The sequence below is a fragment of the Linepithema humile genome, chromosome 1 (assembly GCF_040581485.1).
Source record: "Linepithema humile isolate Giens D197 chromosome 1, Lhum_UNIL_v1.0, whole genome shotgun sequence".
NCBI classification, from domain to species: domain Eukaryota; kingdom Metazoa; phylum Arthropoda; class Insecta; order Hymenoptera; family Formicidae; genus Linepithema; species Linepithema humile.
Window position 1 is genome coordinate 8,675,677 of NC_090128.1, and position 23,888 is coordinate 8,699,564.

General features: G+C 38.3%; 4 protein-coding genes across 18 annotated transcripts in view; all 4 read left to right on the forward strand.

Moving 5' to 3' along the window:
- pxb overlaps positions 1-9,954 on the forward strand; it is a 525,449-nt gene extending 515,495 nt beyond the window's left edge. For all 13 annotated transcript variants that reach the window (XM_067347452.1, XM_067347451.1, XM_067347455.1 and 10 more), the window contains 2 exons: positions 1,091-1,450; positions 2,308-9,954. In XM_067347452.1, coding sequence (XP_067203553.1) covers positions 1,091-1,450; positions 2,308-2,939 — 992 coding nt within the window. In that variant the 3' untranslated portion in view covers positions 2,940-9,954. The remainder of the gene's footprint in view (positions 1-1,090; positions 1,451-2,307) is intronic.
- Positions 9,955-11,464: 1,510 nt separating this feature from the next.
- Positions 11,465-15,706, forward strand: LOC105670742 (anoctamin-4-like). Of its 2 annotated transcripts, none has more exons than XR_001100480.2 (5): positions 11,465-12,345; positions 12,500-12,705; positions 12,916-12,997; positions 13,091-13,204; positions 13,375-15,706. XR_001100480.2 is itself a non-coding variant. In XM_012364439.2 (5 exons), exons 1-4 carry the CDS (start codon positions 12,303-12,305, stop codon positions 13,170-13,172), a joined length of 390 nt encoding a protein of 129 aa, XP_012219862.1. In that variant the 5' UTR covers positions 11,465-12,302; the 3' UTR covers positions 13,173-13,204; positions 13,375-15,706. The 2 variants fall into 2 exon arrangements, 1 of the variants encoding a protein (XP_012219862.1); XM_012364439.2 differs by having other exon boundaries at positions 13,114-13,204.
- Positions 15,707-16,238: 532 nt separating this feature from the next.
- LOC105680099 (zinc finger imprinted 3-like) lies at positions 16,239-21,341 on the forward strand. Of its 2 annotated transcripts, XM_067360166.1 has the most exons (7): positions 16,240-16,393; positions 17,695-18,081; positions 18,162-18,305; positions 18,760-18,840; positions 18,911-18,963; positions 19,528-20,354; positions 20,944-21,341. In XM_067360166.1, the coding sequence occupies exons 2-7, from the start codon at positions 17,758-17,760 to the stop codon at positions 21,195-21,197; spliced, it is 1,683 nt and encodes a 560-aa protein (XP_067216267.1). In that variant the 5' UTR covers positions 16,240-16,393; positions 17,695-17,757; the 3' UTR covers positions 21,198-21,341. The 2 variants fall into 2 exon arrangements, with proteins under 2 accessions (XP_067216271.1, XP_067216267.1); XM_067360170.1 differs by having other exon boundaries at positions 16,239-16,393; positions 19,528-21,067.
- A 389-nt stretch (positions 21,342-21,730) lies between these two features.
- Positions 21,731-23,564, forward strand: LOC105680101 (zinc finger protein 239-like). The gene is made up of 2 exons (XM_067360418.1): positions 21,731-21,869; positions 22,324-23,564. Coding segments are annotated over exons 1-2 (1,041 nt in total). The 5' UTR covers positions 21,731-21,867; the 3' UTR covers positions 23,363-23,564.
- Positions 23,565-23,888: the final 324 nt, after the last annotated feature.

Genomic DNA, 23,888 nt, shown 5'->3' on the forward strand with positions numbered 1-23,888 from the left:
ATACGCTCCTTCTCTTTTCCTCGTCTCGTTTTCGGATTGCCCAGCGTGTCCCTTCCGTTCCAGCCGGCAGATAAAAATTAATTGAACGAGCCCGTTCAATTTCTCTCGCGGACCGATTTCGGTCGTCATGACTGCGCGCGGATTCCGGTCTCGATGTATATCGTTTACACGCCTATTATTTATACGGTATTCCCGACTTTTTTTTCAACGTGCAACCACGGCGTACATACACGCCCCACTGTGTCGTTAGTATCGATCGCGGCCGCGACAGTTCGACGGAATAACGCGAGGCAATTAACGGAGGAGCAGAACGAGTCGGGCCACTCGTGCGCGCGTTGTCGATTCGTCGAGCGAAATTTCCGCGCGAAAGCGAGTTTTCGCGATTGAAGTACCAGCGAAATAGACCGTAGTTTATTCCGAGGTCGCAATTAACGACAAAATCTCTTATCGTTACGATACGCTTCTAAATTCCAATTCGTCCTTAAGCTTGCGATCCAGCTTATTCGATTATTGCAAGCAAAGCCGAATCTTTCTCTCTATAATTGAAAAATCACGTCCATTTTAAGCACAAAGCCGTATCTTTATATATTTTACAGTATGGAATGATATTTGCAATCTGCATGAAATTTTATAAGGAATCCTACGAGCAATCATGCCTCCCTTAAAAAACTCTTGTTTTCACAATCACTCACGAAATTAATCAAATGTTTCAAAACTTCCACAGAATCCCATTTAATTAAGAATCAATTTCATTGACAACAAGAATGCAAATAATATATTTGTAAAATAACACGCAATTAATTAAAATGTTTGAATATTTTTAAAACACTTCATCAATTTCGTGAATTGTACAATTGTACATACAATCTATATTTTAAACTTTTCTCATTTTTACAAATAATTCGCTTTTCCAGAAGCCAATTATCAGTCTGATTAATTTTTATTATGCGTTCTCCAAAAAAAAACAAATCTCCAGTGTTCCTCTGCGTTCAATCAATCCTCAATTGTTGAACAAATTTATTCGCGATTAATTGCCTCTCATTTATTATTTCTCATCAACTGTAAGTACTTACAAATTTTTATTCCGCAGGGGACCATCCAGAGACAGACGAGGAGAGTGAGCTGAACGCCCGCAACCGTCTGCATCACCATCACCATCACCACCGTCATCATCACCGCACGTCCGGCACGTCGAAGCCGGCGAGCGAGGATGAGTTCGCCGAGGACGAGCTGTCGGTGGGCGAGCCGTCCGAGGCGAGGATGCTCACCTCGAGCAGTGGTCCCGCCTGGGGCACGTGTCCGGCCGGTGGCAGATTACCGCGCGAGCGGCGCGGCCGCAGCCCCAGGAGCCTTGATCGACGCAGACGGGACAAGAACCACGACGTGGGCGAATTCCACGAAGGCATGTTGCTGGACACATTGCTTCAGCAGCTCTATCCCAGCGTTGCAGGTACAGAAATCTGTAGCGATAATAATTGTCTTGTTCAAAAATATTCAAAGCATAAACATGACTGCGTATATAAAGACGAGACAACTGAGAAGATGAAAAAAATTATTCTGAAAATTTGAATAACTGGCTGCGGCTCTCTCGCTCTTCCTTTACGAACTTAACTGCGCAGCGTGCTGCAAAGCTTCAAAGAATTAATTATAATTTCAATTATAATTTATATACTGATATTCTTTTAAAGAGCTATTTTTCTCGTCGTTAAAAATAATTCCGCTCGAAAGATTTCGTAGCGTAACGCATCGAACCGGCTCAATAATGTTTGCTTATCCTTACGCCATAATTGTTTGCTCGTCTTATGTTATTGGCCATTACACACATCGATTCTCTACACTTGTCGACATTTTTTTTCTTTTCTCTACTTCTGGAGCTTTTCAGGCACTGTTTTTCTACTTGCTTCTCGAAGAACTGTACCGTTTGCTGCTGCTGCTTTAACGTTTATTTTTGTTATGTACCACTTCTACATGGAATCTTGACTCCGGATCTATGTTCGTTGTGATACATATCTATATATAGATTTGTCTACATTCTTCCATCTACTTTCTTGCCTACCTTTTGTAGTCAAATCTGATAAATTTGGATTGTAATTTTTCAGATATGCATTTCTACGTTGATCTAATGTTCTTTTTATCATCTTCTCATTTTAATATCCTATCTTAATCTCCTAAGTATAGATATACTGTACTCCTGTGCAAGGAACGAACCTTTCCTTTTGTCATTATTATCCCATCTTAATTTTCCACCTAGATCCTTCGCATTAATTTCATAATGCACTTTCGACTGACATATGTCTTCGCTTTAAGGCGTAGTCGGGACCCGAACGGGCAACAGCACCGCTCAACGCCAGCAGTCCGTCCCGTCGGTGGCGCACAGGCTGCCGTACTTCGTGCCGCCGCTGCCGGCCGCGCAAGCCCCGCGGCTCGAGGAGAACCCGTACGAAAGTGTGCCGGTTCTGGGACCGTTGCACCGCTACTCCAACCAGAACAGGAGCGGCAAGGATCGCTCGCGCAGCGGTAGCGTCAAGTCCAGCAGCGACAAGTACAAGTACCTGTCGTCGCAGCAGCAATACGGCGGCGACTACTACGGCCTGCAGGCACAGTCGGACGCGACGGCGCCGCTTTACACGCAGGTGGGCGGCGAGTACTCGGACACATACTCGCAGCCGACCGATCGGCTGTTCGGAGATGATAAGTACAGCCAGCCGGTGTACTACACGAACTCCACGACCCGGGACTCGGCCTGCGACCAGGTGACCACCACCGGCAGATTATACCAGGGTCAGCCCGACAGCAGTTTTGGCAGCGACAGCGGCTACAGTCACCACACCACCGGCACCAACGGCACCCGCGGCAGTAACTCCCGCACGAATCACCGCAGGGACAAGCACCGGAATTCCCATCACTCGCACCACTCCGCGGACTACATCATGTCCTAATGGAGGATTAATCGCGATCGTTTCTGAATATTTCTCTTTGAGATATGCTACGGAAAGAGACGCGTTTCTTTGATGACGAACATGTTTGTTAATGACGAGAGAGAGAGAGAGAGAGAGAGAGAGAGAGAGAGAGAGAGAGAGAGAGTGAAAGAGAGAGAGTGGCTGACGCCTATTCGGCTGTGTTGACTGCTGTATTTTGATACTTCGACGTCCACGGTTTAAGAGTCAATAAGGATACATCTCTGTCGTTTCGGTGAGTCGAGCCGAGACGAATGGACCTGTAGATCATCGGCGCGACAGGGAGACCCGTGAATAAGTGATGATTCGGACTTGACTTGAGAAAAATGCAGTGATCTCTTAGTGATTTATACATATAGCCGACACGCAAGACTATCTAACAAATTAATTTGTAATCCAATGAGACTCAGGCTGGTACCAAAGGACACTAACAATTACTTTTACCATTTTAGTATAATCCTTTGTAATTTATACGTAGGAGAAAAAAGCAGAAAGAAGAGAGCGTTAGCTGCAAAATGAGTCGACCTCGTCCTCGTCGCGACGTCGTCGCCCGCGAATCGTGCGACTACCAATCGCAAAGAATTCCGAAAGAGTATCGAGTTACTCAAGCGATCAATCGTATTGTCCTTTAGAACGATTTTGCAAACAAGTAAGCATGCGAAATGCTTGTAATCGAAACCAGCCAGGTCGAAAATCCGTAAGGTTTATCTCCAAAATGAAATATAACATCAAATAGCATATTGAAAGTATCATTTTGACTTAAAATTGCATTTTACATTCGGAATCTGTAAAAAAAAACAATGATTTCAATTTTATATTTTAACTTTGCGGATCGTCGTATCTTCAAAATGTACATATTATAATAATTCTACGTTAAATATAAACTTGTTTAAAATGAATCGCACACAGATTGCGGACTAGGTGGGTCTCGATTATGGGCACTTCGCGGTCAGATTAACCGATCCACTGCCAGTCCTTATCCTAAACGACCGGATTCAACCGGTCGACGAGTTTCGTACAAACTTTGATACGACGAAACGTGTAATTAGATTCGTCCCGCGCTCAGAGGAGCAATCGCGTGTATAGTAGTGGACGATAGACAGTACCGTGCAGTTGCACCGCGTTCTAGTCTAATCATAATCACTTTTCGTACGAATGATGCTTTAGAGAGCCTCGTCGATACGACGCGAAGTAACACATATATACACACACACACACATACACACACAAACATATACACGCTGATATTAGTCTCGAATAATAATAAACGCACGCACGGTAGAGTTTTTGGTCATATTAGACCGCTAAACGCACGTACGTGTTCGCGCTTTCACGACCAGAGATTTTGGACGTACGCGCGCGGACCTTTTATTTTTATAATTCCTAAGAGCATTGCGGAAGCGTAGAACCGTAAAGGCCGATAAAAAGAGAACACATGAGAATAGAAAGCCGCGGGGAATTTTATTCCCAAAGAGAGAATGCACCCTTTCTCGCCCCGAAAAAAAGCTCCCTATGATAAAGCTCGATTCGCGTATATACCTTGTGTCCGTTCGCTTTGACATCGAAAGCTGCTGGAGACCGTAAAAATTCCTTTCCACAGTTTGACGTGGAGCTTTCGTGCTGCTCGTGAATTGCGTTTTCGCGTAACAGTTTCGGAAACAAACCGCTATGACCATGCTAACGAAGCCAATGTTGTCGTTAATAACGTAACGAGGGCGCGTCGTGGAAAATTCATGAGGCGAAATTCACGGCACGCTCGTAACTCCCTCCATTTCCGTATCGCCGTTTTGGCGAACGCTGGCTTCGTTACACAAAGGCTCGGTGCTCGGGCGATTCTGCAATAGCCCGAATAGCCCAAATTACCCGTGTTCATTATTAAGCATACTATTATCGCAATTGGGTCTGTCATTATGTCGAGCGCCGATATCGATGACCTTCGATCGGTAGTCGCACGTAGAGCAAGTCGCGGAGCGCTTCGATTGTGATAACTCGACGTTAATTTGTTCCTCAGAGTGTTACTTTGTCCCGCCATAGAACAAGTATTCTAATCGGTTTGTCATGTGATTATATTTAACGACGTTAAATCATAAAATTGAAGACCATCTTTATAATTTTATATAAAATAGTTTCGAATTGCCTGTTATCTCGATGTAACTTTGCGCAAAGAATGAAACCTTTAACAAAACAAGTGTACTAAACTAGTCAACATTAAGCAAATCAAAGAAAAAAATGACGCATCGATATTTGCTTTATGATAGAACGAAGTGGCAACTCCGAAGGTACAAAATAATTCAAGTTTTCGGTATACTTGCGAGATAGAGACCAACAAAGAAAACGGAATGCGTGAGAATGAGAGGGAACGTGCTAGAACGTACAGGCGCGCATTAGTACACCGCATAAACACCGCTATTCCTTATACATATTGCACATGTAAAGGCCGTGGCACATAGAAAAACGTAAAGAGTAAGACTTGGGTAGTAAGCGAATTGATCTCTCGACGTGTTGAAAGTGAAGGTCCTAATTTCACATACTATTTGTCTTCACACATTCACGACAAATCACTGCTTATAACTCTATGTCTCTTGCGATCCGCATCCTTGTATTAAAGAGCGCCAGATTTTTATATGTACGACAATCTAACAATTAACATTGAATACGTTGAGCCTTTGATAAATCTAACATTCTGATATTAGATTTTGATATTAGATTATTTAAATTTTAAACTTTTCCTTCTTTGTTTTATCCAAGTTTCTCGTTATGTTACCGAACTCTGACTGCAATGTAGAAAATAGAGTAGAGTATTCTTAATATTCAGGAAAAAATCGCTTGTGAAATATGAGAAGAGTCAAAGTTAAATAATTCTGTCGAGTTTTTTGAGTATATGGAGAATAGAAATTCGGTATTCTTTAATCTTTAACAACCGAATTAGTTACATTAGTATATGATCCAAAAATTAATATACATATATCGCAATGTAATTTTATTTATACATTGCATTTGATATAATTGAATTAATTACATTAGTGTATTTTCTTTATATAATAACATATCGTTTCCCTAATCATACTAAGAACGCAGGTTTATTTTATCAAATCACGAAAAGAATTCAATAATGTAACGAGAAACTTGAAGCTTATAAACTATTGCTTAAATCTTATTGCCTACGTTTTTTTGTGTGCCATCGGTCTCAGAAAGTAAAACGGTAATCGGCAAGTCATGTAAATAGAGAGGCGGGGGGAGGAGGGGGGGATCCACCCGTATGTAGCATAGCTGTACCATAACAATATCGTTACCGAGATCTTTTCCCATGCGTGTGCGTGCGAGAACGAGAGAAAAAAAATTGAAATTTAATATATACATAAAAAAAAAGCTATATATAGAAAGAGACACAAGGAGAGATTATAAATACGACGAATATAATTTTTAAATTATTTGTAATGGTAGGTGCGCGCGTCGCGATCACGATGAACGCGACGAAGACGGAAAAAGGAGAAGAATTCGTTGTATCTTTCCTTTTCGGAGCGAGAGGGTATTGAAGAAAGCCTCAGGGCGCTCTTGAACGTCACGAGCCTCCCTCTCACTCTTCGAAATAGTGCACGCTCTCTTTTTAGACACGCCTAGGGCGAATACCTCAACACAAAGAAATAATCACTCTGTTGTAAATATAATTTTATATGTACGAGTTGCGAGATCAGGGTGGTTCGCGCGACCACGCAACGGGGCCGGTCCTAAGACCGTCGTAATCATCAAAATTCAAAATGACAATGCTCATTGCTGTCATTGAAAGGCTAAACTTGAGCTTAATTAAATTCTTACTTGTATCTTATTGTAAAATTATCAAGTAATTATTTTCAAAATAGAATAGCCAATAATAACAATTACATTGCATCAGCCGATTTGTTAAAATTTTTGTCATAATTTGAAATCAGTAATATTTTTTGTTGTCAACGATTTGAATGAATTTGGAATTCATTCAACGATTGGAATAAAGAAATATTTAAAGGCTGATTATATCTGAAAATATCATGAAAAATAAAGGCGTTATTGGCTATTTTGATTTTCTAAATCAAAATGCCCGGCCCTGTAATGCAACCCCAAAACGCTGTTAATACTAACTCGCGCAAATCGAAATCACGCAATGCAACAACTGCCTATGTTTTTATATGGAAAAATCAATTTGCGCGTGTTTGCATTACACGCAACAGGGGCTTGTTGCTCGCGCAACACTAGCAGTAAAGTTATGCCATTGTGATGCCCTCGAAAGTCATGCTCTCAATTATCGATGTTCCACTCTCAAATTATTCTAAATATTGTAGTGTGCAGCTCTCGTGCAAAACGTCTTTCGATTCTTTTGTTATCTTTATATTTTATTAAATTACATAAATATTTCCGCATCTTTATCAGTTTAATTTAAGGCGTTAATGTTTCATTATTGCTGATTACTTTCTTGCAACATTTTGCCTTAACAAATTACAGAAGCTTTTATAGATAAGTTAAACTAGTTAAAGAAGCGGGAGGTAGTCAAGTAATTCCGCACTGATTTAATTTGAAGTAATAAAAGTTACTTCTTTTGTGCAAATTGTCCACTTTCTCGCAACAAACTACAAACAGCTTACCAGTGAAGCGTCATTTAATTAATCAATGAGTTAAGATGACAGTTAACGAATAGTATCGGAGCGACTTTGTAAATTGCATTCAAACTTACTGCAAAAAATCCGAATCAAGAGTAAAATTTCTGATTGGCTAATTAGTTTAATTTCTTCAAGTAAACTAAGGCAGCTGTCCACTTTTCTAAAGAAGTACAAGCGTTCAAGTTGAATGAAATAAAATTTATCGCGAGAGCATGACTAGAGCGCGAAAACGAAGACAAGAGAATGAAGGTGTATAGTGTGAACGCACGACAAGAGTCATGTACGATCAAAAAGCAACACTGCATTCAATCAAAGCGCGTACATCGCGAGAATGTGAGACGATTCTAAGATCAAACAAGAGAAATCGGAATCGAGAAGGCGAGAGGCAGACCGACTTACACGCTTTTGTATTGCGTCCATATGTTAATTAAGCGTTCTGTTGTTTCATTTTTATTTGTGCATAGCTTGTATGATACGTACGCCGGAAATCTAAGTTATTATTGTTCTTATTTAAGCGGACATATATAGGTCCGATTCGAATGCGGATCTTCATTACGGAGATCACAATTAATTGTTGCATATCGAGTGTAGTAAGCGAGTAAGCAAAGTAGAGACCATGCATGATGCTAAAGCTATCGCGCAAACATAATGTAGAAAATAATTTTTCATGGATTTTGCTTTGTTTGCGTACAAGTGAAATACTCAACATTAAATATATCGAATGATATATATTCCTTGAAACAATATTCACTTATATAAAATCAATTCACAAATTTGCCTTATATATTTCTACAAAATTTAATTCACCCAAACTTCTAAAATATTGCAAATAAATTTGTGTAATGGGCTCATGCATGGATTGCTTAGTACACGTTCGCGCTGAAACGTTTTATTTATGAATCTTCTTTCGTTAGTTCCAACATTTTTTTTCATTATTCTCCGTACTATGTACGCGAGGATAGTCCCAGCGAGAAATGACTTATCAAGTTGATGTTGAGTCGACATCGTTACGACGTAATATCAATGATTTCGACATCAATTAGACGTCGATTTGATGGGTCACTTCTCGCTGGGGTGAGCTTTTGCGGAGTGAAAACGAATGAATGAGAAAGAGAGAGAATTAAAAAGAATGAAAACGAGAAGAGAAATAAAGTGGAGAACGTACGAACGAAAGTTAGAGATAGAGAACGTTTTCTTACCTTTCGAACGCGTATACGAATCGCGAGGTTATTATTATTTATTATTGCGTTCCGAGAGGGATCGCGGAGGGAGAGGGACACTTTCCTCCGTTGCTTCTTCTCAGCAGCTCCACTTCGGTACCGCTATTTCTTAGCGGCAGTTTTAGCGCTGTAGGCAGAACAAGACACAATAACATAGGCACTAGAGTACCTCGAGAGGAGGCAAACAAGTAGCATCTCTTGAAAGTTAGCACGCACAGGCGTTTCGTCCTCCTGTCGCGCCGGGGACGCTCAAAGTTGACGACAATCAACGCTCCAATTCGCGTTCTAGGCGCGCGTTCTGGAACTCTATGCGGTTCTCTCTAAATTTCATGTAGAGGTTTTTTTCGACAATTTTCAATTTAAGACAAAATATGCAAAATTGTATATTATTTTTTATTCAACGCTAAACGATTCTAAAAAAAAACATTACTGTTCTTGTACTCATCGCGGATTTTAAGCTAAATTAAGCTCAATAATTTTTTACCTTCAAATATATCGAATGTGATCTTCTGATATATCAGCAAAATCAAACTCAGAATTAGTCACAACGGAAGTCGCGTGTGATGCCACAAAATGAGAATTATTCTCGTCGTATTGTACTAACTCTAAATCTGTAATTCGAACGCAAGCATTTTTTCTCCGATTCTGATGTGAATTAAACCATCACTTAGTCGTAACGTATCTTCGCCAATTCAGCTCGAATTACTAGTCGGGGGTCAACGCGAGGCCCTATCGGTGAAGTTCGCTCGTACTATGGTAACGTAATCTGTATCGGCACGCAAACGTTGGGTTATCGATACCATTGAGCGTCCCGAGCTCCTACCGTCCCGATGGATCGAGGGGTCCATCGTCGACGAGGAGAATCCTCGAGAATGATACTCGTGGATGGTCCTCGTGGACGATCGACTAAGAGATGATAGGCGCCGACGGAAGAGCGGAGCACCAGCTCGCAGAACAGGGTAACTAGCTCTAACATCTATCTCTTACGTCAGCTAAGGAACAAGAAAGCTCTGTCACATTCGTTCACGTCACGGTATCACACGACCGCGGCGCGACATTTCCTAATTCGCGAAATGTCGATCGCCGTCAATCTCGAGACACTATCACACACCTTCGTACTAATAAACGATTTACTATTCGATTTCACTGCGACGTCTATCCTTATTTTCACCCGATTCATATTAAATTTGCCATTTCTAACATATCATCTATCATCATATCAATCTACCATTTCTAACATTTGGCTACCTGGATATTTATTAATTATAGATTATTACAACTTCTTTCTAAATAGCTATCTTATTTAATTAGTTGTCTGTTATTTTTATATAGATATTTTTAAATTATTATTCAATCATCTTATTAATAATTAAATCCATATTATTAATCTTTTGTGCGAAATAATTTAATGAAACAAATCAGTATTAGATTTTATTTTTGTTTTAACATTATCGGAGTTATTTAAGAGATTTATATCATTTTGTATATAATAAAAAATTTTTCAAAGAAGATGATTTATAAATTACAATTCCTGTTATAGACATTGAAAAAATATACAATTATAAGTTATATTTCATACTTTTTTATATACAATTAACAAATTACGAGAGTACAAGATTATTATTATCTGTTAAATTTCTTCTACATTTTATGTTCCATATTTATGATCAGCTTGCTACTTGAATTTATTATAATACATTAAAAAAGAGCATGTTCGAATGGAGGTCTATATAGTTGCTCCCCATCCTAACGCAAATCGTAAAAACGTTTATATATTCGGATTGTAATCGTAACAATTACATTACGTAAACAAGAATTTATGAATTTATTGTGCTTAATCGTTTGTATATCGTTTGTACATTATTAATAATCGATTAAATTTATATTCCACCATTTTGTTTTTGTTTAAAACATAAAATAAATAATTTTTATTTGAATATGGCGAAAACGGAGCACGGTTAGGGTGCGTATGCGTTTTAGTTACTTCCTGCTAGAAAATAGCAGATAAATCTTCAAAGTGCGTTTACATTAGTGTCAATTTTACCAACATCAAGTATTTCATGTAAATACTCAGGGCCATAGCGCTTAAAGAAACGTTAGCAGTAAAATTTAAGCGGTAAACAAATTGGCTAATCAACTTTACGCTTTCAAAAATATTATAGTATTATTAATAATTACATTAGTAATACTATAGTATTCAAAGTACATGTACTTGATGTTGGTAAAATTGACACTAATGTAAACGCACTTTGAAGATTTATCCGCTATTTTCTAACAGAAAGTAACTAAAATGCATGCGCATCCGAATCGTGCTCCGTACCCGCCATATTCAAATAAAAATTATTTATTTTATGTTTTAAACAAAAACAAAATGTTGGAATATAAATTTAATCGATTATTAATAACGTACAAACAATATACAAACGATTAAGCACAATAAATTCATAAATTATCATTTATGTAATGTAATTGTGACATAGGGAAGGCTAACTATCATTGGCGCAGTTACGAAAACTTTGTCATTTTTTTTTAAATTAACGAAAAATGTACAAACGATAAAAATCATAGTACATTCATGTACAAACGATGTACAATCCGAATATATAAATGTTTTTACGATTTGCGTTAGAGAGTGAGGGGAGGGGGGGGGGGGGGAAGGGCAACTATATAGACCAATAATTTTGACTCACGTGTCAATATTTACATCCAAATCGAAAACCAAACGTATTTCTTCGTCCTCTTGTACCGTATTCAGTTATCTGTGTTCTGTAAGGAGAAACGGACACAATGTCAGAAATTATTGTAACAAAAGAAAACGTGTGGTAATATTACGAAAAAGTGTCGGGTTACCAAGCAAAATGCAGGTTTTGCAAACGAAAACTTATTTACATCAGTTTAAAATTCGGTCAGCATATGAGTAAAAAGCATCCTGATATAAATGAAAACGAAGAAACATATAAAGGACGACAAGAATGGCCATGGATATATTTCAAGTACAACGATACTTCTATCTCACTATGTCTTCTCTGTCGTCAGAATCTTCGAACCGATTTTCAATCTTCAGCAAATCATTTAACACAGAAGCATTTTAACGAAGTGGAGAGTTACGTACTTTACGATTGGACATGGAAATATTGTACAAAAATTAGTGATTTTGAAATTAAATGTATGGAGTGTAACATCGAATCATCTATTTATCTCTATACTCAGTTGAATAGACATATAGTAAATAAACATTTGGAAGAATTAAGAAATGCGCAAAAAATAGGTGACATAGCTCTTTCGTCAGAATCCGTTTGGAATTTAAAAATTATGGAAGTTAAAGAAAACATGTGGAAATATTATACTAAACTGTCGTCTTTTCGAGCAAAATGCAAATCGCAATACTGCGCCTATGAATGTAATTATAATTATATTTATGATTTTTCTGTGCACATAAACGTAAAGCATGAATTAATCTCTAAATAGGAAGAGGAACACAAAAATCAAAAACCATGGGGACCCAGAAGTTTTTTTCCCAAATACTTAGAAATGTGGGTAAGGCTGCATAAAGTAATATATATATATATATATTACATTTTATATCAATATAAAATAACAGCCAAACAAAACAACATATAATATTGTGCAAGCATATAATAAGATTTGGCTAAACATTTTGTTTTAAAAATTATAATTTATTCTTCTGTAGTGCTACAAAACGGATTTGACATGATCTTCGTGGCTGCTTTCCCATTGGCACCATTCTTCGCGTTACTGAACAACATTTTCAAGATGAGATTGGATGCAAAGAAGTTGGTGACCATGTACAGGCGACCGTTTGGTCAGCGAATCAGAAACATAGACATATGCTACCGCATACTCGATTCCATTTCTAAATTATCCGTTATTACCAATGTAAGTTTGACACTTATAACTATCGATAAAAAACTATCGATAAAAGCATCGATAAAAAGTGTATAGTTAATCGGCTATAAATTTATTAAAGCGTTTATAACTAAAAAAAGACATTATTTGTAAAAATTTTACATAAATAATTCTATCATAAAAAAATTTATATATAATTATGTTAATTTTATTAAGGATACTTTTGATTTCGTTTTTCAGGCATTCATCATAGCTTTTACTTCAAACTTTATACCGAAACTAGTTTATTGTATGACAATTTCTGATAATTACTTGCTTGAAGGTTTGTTGAACCATTCTCTATCAAAATTCAATACTAGTGATTTGAAAAATGGTCCTCAGCCGATAATAAATCAGTCAATCTCGGTTTGTCAAGATTTGTCGTTATCCGGATTACAGAGAACCACCCGAATCGCCTTACAAGTATGATTACACCATCATGTTCTGGCATGTACTAACAGTTGGATTAGCTTTAATCGTCGTATTTGAGGTACGTTTTTTTTGCTTTTATTTAAATGTCTATATTAATCTACATTTTACATTGATTTTAATTCACATCTCTAATTTTAATTTACATCATTAATTTATTTTTACTGACGTTGAGTTATATACAATTCTCATAATAATTATGAAAAATAAATTTATTTGCATATTTTACAGAATTTTGTGACACTTGTGATGATCTTCGTGCATTGATGGTGCATTCCTGACATTAGTTCTAAACTATGCGACAGGATACGTCGCGAAGCATACATCACTAATGAAATTATTATACATCAAGAAGCACTGCGAGCGGCTTGCGAAAGATCTGAGACTAATGGCGGTATCGAATCGCAAGTTGCGCAAACATACGTAGTTGCCAACGAGAATGCGGATAGATAAAACAGAGTAATGAGAAATTCTCTCTCGACTTCTGATTTTGATTTGGAGGTCCTCTGTCGCCCGCTAATACAGCTCCGCGTATTAGCCCTGCTGCGTTATAATAAATACTAAGAAAATTCGTCAAATTGGCGTGATTCGCGAGTAGCATAGTTTTTTTAGCATTATTAGGTTGATACATAAGGTTTATCGTTTTTGTCAAATACTGAGAATTAAAAACAAAGTACGTATTGCTCAATTTTTATAATTAATTTTTATTAATTAAAATAGTCACTATTAACTTTAATATTCTTTCTACTTCGATAGAAGAAGTAAGATTTTTGTTATTTATTAAAAAAGTATATTAAAAAAAGGAAGTAGTTGAAATACGACAATCTCCTTGCCAATGGCGTAACTATCGGAGTGGCAGAAAGAGCTGCGCCCACACACACACACAAATTTTCAATATATACTTATAAGAATAAGTCAAGGAACTTCTGTGTGATATGTCAAATGCCTTTTGAACAGATTCTTTTAACGATGACGACAATAGTTACGCGAATTTGAGATGTTACTTCCAGCACTTTTGTCACTTTAATAATTCTTTTTACTACTTCTAACAGAAACACGACTAAATCGCGCTGCGAAACACGGTTGCCATTTTCTCGCGCTTTGCTGGCGAAGCAAGAAGAATGACATTCGCATTTTCTTCCGTCGAAGATGCAACGGAATGGAAATAAACGCATAGTTAACGCGAAATATCCGTTATGATCCTGTTTTACGAAGATCCTCAGCGGTCTCAGTGCTGTGGGACAAAAATAATTACAAACAAATTCTAAAATCGCATCTTGCCTAAAGCGAAAATTTTGCCGAATACTTCTGGAGAATGCATCACTTTTGGAGACTGCTTCACTTTGCAGAATGCTTCAATATCTGAAAAAGATTCACGTTGTATTCTGCCGCAAATCGACGCGTCATTTCATATTCACCTAATCCTTTTCAGTGTTGGAAAACCAAACTGAAAGAAAGTAGTGACTTTGTATCGAGCTTTCTCAAAATCATGCTCGCAACTTCTGGTAATGGTTGAGAAATGTAGTCCACTTTTGGCACATTATCATCGTCATCGATGGATTCTACAAATGTTCTACAAATAAAATGTTATAAAAGAAGAGGAGAGGAGAGGGAAGAATGAAAAGTTGAGGAGAAAAGGGAAAAAAGTTGGAAATATATTTTATTCCAACTATTATTATACATTATGTATATATCGTTATACATATTCTCTCAGTTTTTAAATTTTTATATTTATTTGAAATAAAATTTAGACAACTCTGAGATAATAAGTATAACGATACATACATAATGTATAATAATGAAACAAAATGTATTTCCAACTTTCTTCTCGCTTCTCCTCCCCTTTTCATTCTTTTCATTCCCCTCTCTTCCTATTCCTTTATAACATTTTATTTGTTCTTGTTCCCCCTATCACTAATTTTAATAGGTTTTTCCATAAAACATGGTGGAACATTTACTATATATAATGCGGTAATGCAGCAGTCATGCCAGAAGTGACATCGCTACTGCACAGTAAAGAGCATTACTCTTCTTGTATAAACGATGGCAGAGATTAATACACTTGTGGAATCCATTGATGGTGATTTTAATGGGCAAAAAGTGGACTATTTCTCAACTACCACCAGAAGTTGCGAGCATAATTTTAAGAAAGCTCGATACAAAGTCACTATTTTCTTTCGGTTTAGTTTCCCAACACTAAAAAGAGTTAAGTAAATATGAAATAATGCGTGAATTTGCGACACAATACAACGTGAATCTTTTTCAGATATTGAAACATTTTGCAAAGTGAAGCAGTCTCTAAAGTGATACATTCTTTAGAAGTGTTCGGTAAAGTCGCTTCACGCAAGATGCGATTTTAGAATTTGTTTGTAATTATTTTTGTAGATTAAGGATAGAAATAAAAAATGTATATTAAGTTAGATTTATGTGTGCTCGCGTGATAAATAGTAAAGTATTAGTAAACATAAATGTACATTAGCAATATTGCGAAACTGACGAAAGTTCTTGGAACCCCATAAGAGGACCAAATAAAGAGTATTATATATAATAAAAGATTTACAATGATTTACCATTTTTGCTTGCAAGAGAAGATTTAATTTGAATGAGTTTGTCCATTGGTAATTCGCTTAAGCTGCGAATTTCATCCAGATATAAAGATGACTAATCTTCGGATGCCACTTTTAAAATGCAAAATGCACACAACACTAATATACTGCGATACATAGTTGGAGTTCTGAAATTTTTAGTGATTAATATACAACGTAACATGTTTTAAGTATCGCAAAATGTTTAAATTCAATTTTCAATATATACTTATAAAAACAAGTCAAGGAACTTCCGTTGGATATGTCAAATGCTTTTTGAACAAATTCTTTTAACGATGACGACGATAGCTACGCGAATTTGAGATGTTACTTCCAGCACCTTTGTCACTTTAATAATTCTTTTTACTACTTCTAACAGGAACACGACTAAATCGCGCTGCGAAACACGGTTGCCATTTTCTCGCGCTTTGCTGGCGAAGCAAGAAGAGTGACATTCGCATTTTCTTCCATCGGAGACGCAACGGAATGGAAATAAACAAGTTAACGCAAAACATCCGTTATGATCCTGTTTTACGAAGATCCTCAACAGTCTCAGTGCCGTGAGACAGTTTGATTCGACGAAATGTCCAGTGTTTCCTCTTGTCTCCTGTTTTGCGTTCTTTGGATAACTATATTTGACGGTGTACAGCTCGTAAAGATGGAAGGTAAGTCTGTTTTTCTTTTACAAAGTTTATCTTTTACGCGTGTATTGAAACTTTGCTATTATATTATAATTGATAACCAGTAAGTGATAGTGGTAATCGGTTAATTATCAACTGTAGTCCAAAAGATACGTCCGTCGAACGTGATTTAAGTCGGAAACGGTTCTTTCTCATTCTATAGGGCTTTTCAAGACCTTTCGAACGAGACCTACGTTTGCCTATCTATCTGCTTTCATTTATGAAATATTTCAGTTTTTCAGTGATTTTAGTTTATCGATTTTGTCTTTAAACATAATTATTTATCCAGGAAAAAAGAATACAGTAGAACCTCGATTATCCAAGGTAATGTGGAAGGAGCATACCTCGGATAACCGAAATCTCGGATAATACGGAAAATAGATACATACAAAGGCTGTTTTAACTTTTATGTATGTATGTTTTTTTATGTATTTGAAAACATAACTTTATTATTAGATAAAAATATAAAATATAAAAGTCAATTGACGAATGCGCATTATTCTTTGTTGCAAACATGCGTTATTGGCTTAACAAAGTCAGTAATACGAGACTGCTTTAATTTGCTCATGCGTTTTTTAGCTGTACTAGAACAATACAAGCGCGCGCTACGCGCGCGCACTTATTGTAATAATTTAATAATTATAAAATCTAAATATTTAAAAAAAATTTTTTTAATTTTAACTAACCGCCAGAATAACCTTTGCTCTCAAACTATCAAACTGCCAGAATAATCAAGATAACCAATCAGTGTCGCGGAAAAGCGTCAACAATACTTTCGATACATCCGAGTATCGATTTTTCATGCCTTTTTTAAGAGTGGAATATCTCTCTATCTTTTTATTAATAAGAGATCACTTGCAGTAGCGTCTGATTGTTTTTCAACATATTTAAGCAGCGTAACATAAATTCGTATTAACGTATTATCCGAGTTTTTCCGTATTATTCGAGCAACCGCCTCGGTTAATACGGAGTGCTCGGATGAATTCGGTGCCTCGGATTACGCGGAACGTCGGTTAATCGAAGGTCGGATAAACGAGATTCTACTGTAATTAATTGATTGCCGACGGGAAAATAATAAGTATCGATTGATGATAAGTCAGGTATCTATTTTATCAGTTATGAGTATGCCAAATATTTATCTTATCATCCATCAATATTGTACCAGCAGCACTGCAATGAAGTATTTAATTCCAATAAAATATCCTTTATGAGTGCGCCACGCTACACTTAAAAAACGAAGTTTCATAGATCATGCAAATTGATGGCTTTGTGAGTGCGATGTACAGGCTGTCCGATGTACTAGGGACGTCACGTTAATCGTCGTACACGTGGTCGTCGTTTTTGTCGACATGGAACTCGGGAATTCGACAATGCTGGAATCCTCCAGCGAGGATACTATGTTGACTGAGACCGTGAAAAGTATAGTGCCGAGTGATGAACGCAACGAATCGGAGACTGAAGGGGATTTTTTCCTCGTGTCGCAGACTCAGAGCGAGCAGTATTCTCAGGAGAACGTTGAGCAAACGTCAACTCTTTACAAAGAGGAAACACTTGCATGGACGCAACTTTGTAGGATATGTGCCAACGCGACCGATCAGATAATACCTATTTTTGAAGGCGAGGGAGTGCAACATGACTTGTCTAATAAAATACTCAAATACTTGCCGATACATGTGGGTACAATAATCATTAAAGTTTAGTTTGAGCGCTATTTTGACGAATATGAATGTTTTATTTACGAATTATTTCACAGATATCTGAGACTGACACCCTGCCATTGCAATTGTGCTTTCAATGTGCGGGTACACTGCTAGCCTGGCATGAGTTGTGCGAAGGATGCCTAAATGCAGAGAAAAGATTACTGGAAATGCAAGATGCCCTGCAAAATAAGTATCAGGTAAAATATATACATTATTAAAGAAACTTTATTTGTAATAAGTTGGCTATATTCTTACTGCATTCTAAATTATGTGAAATAAAATAAAAATTCTCGTTATACTTGCCATTTGATTGTAATTTAAAAGAACTTAATACTTCTGTCGAGCTGCCCCCCTCCCCCACCTTGCACAAATAAAAAAACCAATAGCGCAAAATTATAAGCTATTCATCAAGCTTTCACATTCTGCAAATTAAAATTTTTGAACTCGTTACACTGAGCATGAATTTAATGTTTTTCGTGGGGGGGGGAGGGCTGAGTCGATATCGATATTTTAATTTGCGGAATATGAAAGCTCATAAATAGCTTATAATTTTGCGCTATTAGTTTTTTTATTTGTGCAAGGGGGGGGGGGCCAGCTCGACAGGGGTGAACTTAATAGAAATACTAATTATATATTCTGTCAATTTTGCAGTATTGCAATCCTACATCTTCAGATAATCTAGAAATTACAACAACAACCGTGACTATTGCATCTAATACTACAGACTCACAAGTAAGTATGATAAATATTTAAAAAATTATTTTCTTGAATCAAGAAACTCAATTGTATCTTTTTATTGCAGCCCGAGCAGCAGGTTAATGAAGGAAATGGTGCTGAGGAAAATATATCTAACAGGTAAATTGTATTCTAGAAATTGTTAGCTATATATAAAAAAAGTATGAAGTTTTCTCTCTCATTTGCAATGCTTATTCTTCATTTATGTAAACATAATTTTGTTTATAATCGTTACGATTGTAAACATTTATATAGCGTTTATTATAGAATATGAGTACAAAATGTAAATGCCATTGTGCGTGTTAAATGTTTTTCTTGTGTCTTACAAAAAGATAGAGATACAATCGGTCAGTTCGACGCTGAATACAGACAAACAATCGTAATACGCGCTATAATGAATAATGACTTGATGAATCATTCTCATGAATTATTTCTTAAAAGAAAAATATTTTTCCGACACATAATGTTGGACACGCAAATTTTTACGACGACTTAGCGAAAAATTCCGAGCAAAGCATAGAAAGAGAAAGACGATATACCCGAAAAAACGATCGAAGATTGACTTTAGAATTACCCAGAAAAACAAGCACCGTTGAAAAACCAGTTCGAAACGGACAGTCGTCCACTGCGCCGTGCCACTGCGCAACTGCAAAAACCTGGAGTCAAGTTTCGGCTATTTTGCAGGTCTTGCGGCGTCCGGACACCGTTTAAAGTGTCCCTGGACACGCAGAATGCATTTTGGAAGCCATACAGGAAACGATGTCAATCGAGAACGATGCGCAACCTGAAAAAGCCAAAGACGATGACGGCTGAGGACTGCGATTCCGTCTGGATCACGGACACGGTGCTCGATCAACCGCCCGCGATGACAGAACAGCTTGAGAATAACGATCCGTTGAGATTGTCCGCTGCGGCGAAAGAGAATCATGTCGCGGCGCAACAATCTGTAAGAGATATCGAGTACGAGTCTCACCAGACGATGCACGAGGGGAAAAATCAAATAGACGAAATTCTCAAGAACTCACCATGCTCACCCGGTAACGAAAAGGGCGATGCAGATCCGTGCGAGACCAGCAAAGCGTCGCACAAAGAGGAATTATTTCGGTGCGACGAATGCAGCAAGTGCTTCAAACTGAAAGACTCGTTTCATCGACACATGAGGATACACAAAGACGAGCGACCGTTCACCTGCCACGTGTGCGGCAAGCAATTCCGCGACTCCGGCGGACTGACCAGGCACTTGAAGGACGTGCACGCGAAGCTGAAGAACTTTATGTGCGACTTGTGCGGCCGGTCTTTCGCGTCCAAGGCCACGCGGGAGGACCACCGGCGTACCCATACCGGCGAACGACCGTACGTTTGTGATTCGTGCGGCAAGACCTTCAAGTCCAAGGCGTCGCTCTACATTCACAGTAAACTACACACCGATGAGTTCCCGCACGCGTGCTCGTACTGCAGCAAGCAATTCCGTCGACGGCAGGAAGTGCTGGCTCACGTGACCACGCATACGGGTGAGAAGAATCACGCGTGTGATGTATGCGGCAAGAAGTTTCGAGTCAAATCCGAACTGGCGCGACACAAGCTTATACACTCCGAAGATAAGCCATTTGTCTGCGGCAAGTGCGGCCTCGCCTTTCGGCAGAAGCGCTACTTGAATAATCATATTAAGAGCCGACATAACGAGTCTTTATGAAGCGATATGATAAGGGGCGAGTTTAAAAACAAGAACTCTCTCTCTCTCTCTCTCTCTCTCTCTCTCTCTCTCTCTCTATGTAGACATTATAGATCCTGGTCATCACGTCTGCGAAGAAACCGATTCAACCTGCTGCCTTTGATTTGCTGTTCCATGGCTCTTGATACTGAAAAAAGACTTGACATTGTTTGCAAGAAGCTAAAGATTTGCCAAGAAAAGAATCAACAAGGAAACAAGAACGTCGCACATCACGAAGAGCATGCTGCGTGTCAGGAGAATAGAGCGCGATGGCGATGCACGCTACCTTTACTGTCTTTAAAAGAAGCACTACTCAGATTTTCGTAATACACCGCGCTGTACAACTCGGCCGAGCGCTACCGAAGTAACTGACTGACTCTTTTTTTCAGAGGGACAGACCGAGTGCCAAACGATGAGTCGACAAATCACGCTCGAAGAAACTCGCGAAAGGATATCAATGTGGAGGGATGCGTTGATGTCAAAAAAACTCGATCGGCGAAGAAATGTTTATCATCAACTCATTTTGGTGACTTTAGCGAAAAATTACGACGAAATCAGCCGACAGCTTCTCACATATTTGAGAAAAAGCAGAAACTTCAAAAGAACCTCACGGTGGATTCCCGACAAAATGCAAGACAGTTGAAAAAAACATCGGAACAAGACGCTGAATCAACTCGCTCGAAGGTGACGGATAACAACGGTTGCATCGTTTACAAGTGCAAGGAATGTGGAAAAATTCTTTCCACTTCGTATAATCTGCTGATCCACCAGAACATTCACACTGGCGCGCGACCCTACATCTGTCCCACTTGCGACAAGAATTTCCGATCAGCGTCTGGTCTGAATAGGCACGTGCACAACGTTCACGATGGCATCAAGAACTTCGCCTGCGACGTGTGCGGTCGCCGTCTTGCCTCAAAGGCGTCGAGAGACGAGCACAGACGCACGCACACCGGCGAGAGGCCTTACCGGTGCGAAACCTGCGGCAAATCTTTCAAACAAAAGGCGTCCCTGCACGTCCATCGGCTCTGTCACTCCCAAATCTTGCCGCATCGTTGCGACTTGTGCGAACGAGCTTTCAGGAGGAAGCAGGAATTAGAAAAGCACCTGTCCTGGCACTCTGATCGAAAGCCGTATGCTTGCGACGTTTGCAACGAGCGTTTTCGCAGCAGAGGATGCGTCGTTCGACATCGACGCACTCATACCGATCAGCGGTCGCACATTTGCGAGATTTGCAGCGCCGGATTCAGCCAGGAGCGTTATTTGAAAAAACATTGCGGTAGCGTGCACGGGATTGTGCACAAACAAACATAATGTGAGAATCGTTATTTGCTTTCGAACAGAGTTTTGTTTATCCAGACGAGACGTAGAACATTGTACAAGTGTTAAACTCGACGCCACGGAATGCGACAAGTTGCACACGGCGATGTTGCTCCAAAGTGTATGCTTAAAATCCAAATTTCACGTCTTTCCAGCGTTTACGTAACGCGTGTACAATAGTGTGATTCAAAGAAATTTGCACGCGCAAAGAATGTAACATGAAAATGATGATGATATGAAAGAAGTAAAATTGAAATAGTATTTTAATAGAAGTTCAAAACTCAGATTCAATTGTATTAATATCACTTAGACTTGGTTTAAAAATTTACTAACAATAAGTTTAAAAAACCAGTAGGGTATCCAATGTTTAACGCGCTCCGCAAAGGATTAATTTACAATATATAATTTTTCATAATAATTGTTTGACGCTAAACTTTTTATATTTGCAGGAAAATTAATTCTCGACCGACCACCCATCATATATATTCTTGGAAAGCGCACAAGATACTTGTAGAAGAATGCAGAAATAAAATCAGTTCGATCCGAACAAAAATTTACAATGTGGTTGACGAAAATCTAAAAAATGATTTTTCTTCTACAAACAATACCGCTTGTATATTAACGAAACATTCGTCTCGCACAAGTAATACATTTTCCAAAGTGCCGCGTTTATCGGCAAAATCAACAAATAATGAGAAGAAAAACAAAGATCCGAAAGACAAAGCTTCTGCCAGGAAGACGCACACAAGTTGCACAAAAGAAAAGGACGCGCAGGAGGAACGTGTAGTCGAAGTACGCGAATCCGACGCGTGTCTGGAGGAAGATATTAAACAGTCTAAATCCGAGAAAGCCGCATCCACCAATCTGATGATGATCTGCAAGGTGTGTAATAAGAAATTTCGCTCGCGGAAAAGCTACTGGGCCCACGTGCGCAAGCATTCGGGGGGGAAATCGTACATATGCCACATTTGCGGAAAGCAATACTTTCAAAACGGCAGTCTATATTATCACTTGAAGCACATGCACGACGGTGTGAAGAATCACGCCTGCGATATATGCGGCCGCAGCTTCGCCATGAAGACCGCCATGGAGGACCACCGGCGCATCCACACCGGCGAACGACCGTACGTCTGTGACTCGTGCGGCAAGACGTTCAAGACCAAAGCATCCCTTTACATACACAGCAAAACGCACACCGACGAGCTTCCACATAAGTGCATCTATTGCTCCAAGAGATTCCGCTGGAAACAACGGATGCTGGGTCACCTGACGGTGCACACCGGCGAAAAAAATCACACGTGCGATGTGTGCGGCAAGGGTTTCGGTGTGAAAAACGACTTGACCAGGCACAAGCGCATTCACTCCGACGAAAAACCGTACACGTGTCAACAGTGCGGCATCAGTTTCGGCCAGAAACGTTATCTCAGAAATCATGAGCGCTCGAAATTAGGAATGTGTGGGCATTTGCAAAACTCGAGTCAAGTCTGATTAGTTTCGCCGAGTTTGATCTGAATTTGATCGAAAAGTTTTCGGTTTTTAAGATAAATTATTTCCATAATTTGTGATATTTAAGAATGCTTGAGAGTGAGGAGAATGTATGTCTTGATCGTTATTAGACAATCATCTATTGTATACGTACATATGTGTAAAAAACATTCCAATATAAAACTTTATAAGTATAAAAAGTAAATGATGACCAAATAATTTAGAGCGGAATAATCAAGGTGACTTCATCATTTTGCAAAGTCGGAATTATTTCTTCCTCAAATTTGAATGTAATTTGTGATATGAGCGATTTAATTTTCAAAAGTAAAAAATTATTTCAAATTAAAAATTAATTTCTATTAAGATTCTTATATCTTCCACAATTACACTTTACATCTGTAGTTAAATATTTTATTTTTATTTAGACAATAATTAAAGAATAAAACGCACTGTAATTAACGCGTCTATAATTTTATAAATGATAAACTTTAATATATTAATGAAAAATTCATGTTTCAAAAGTCCGCAT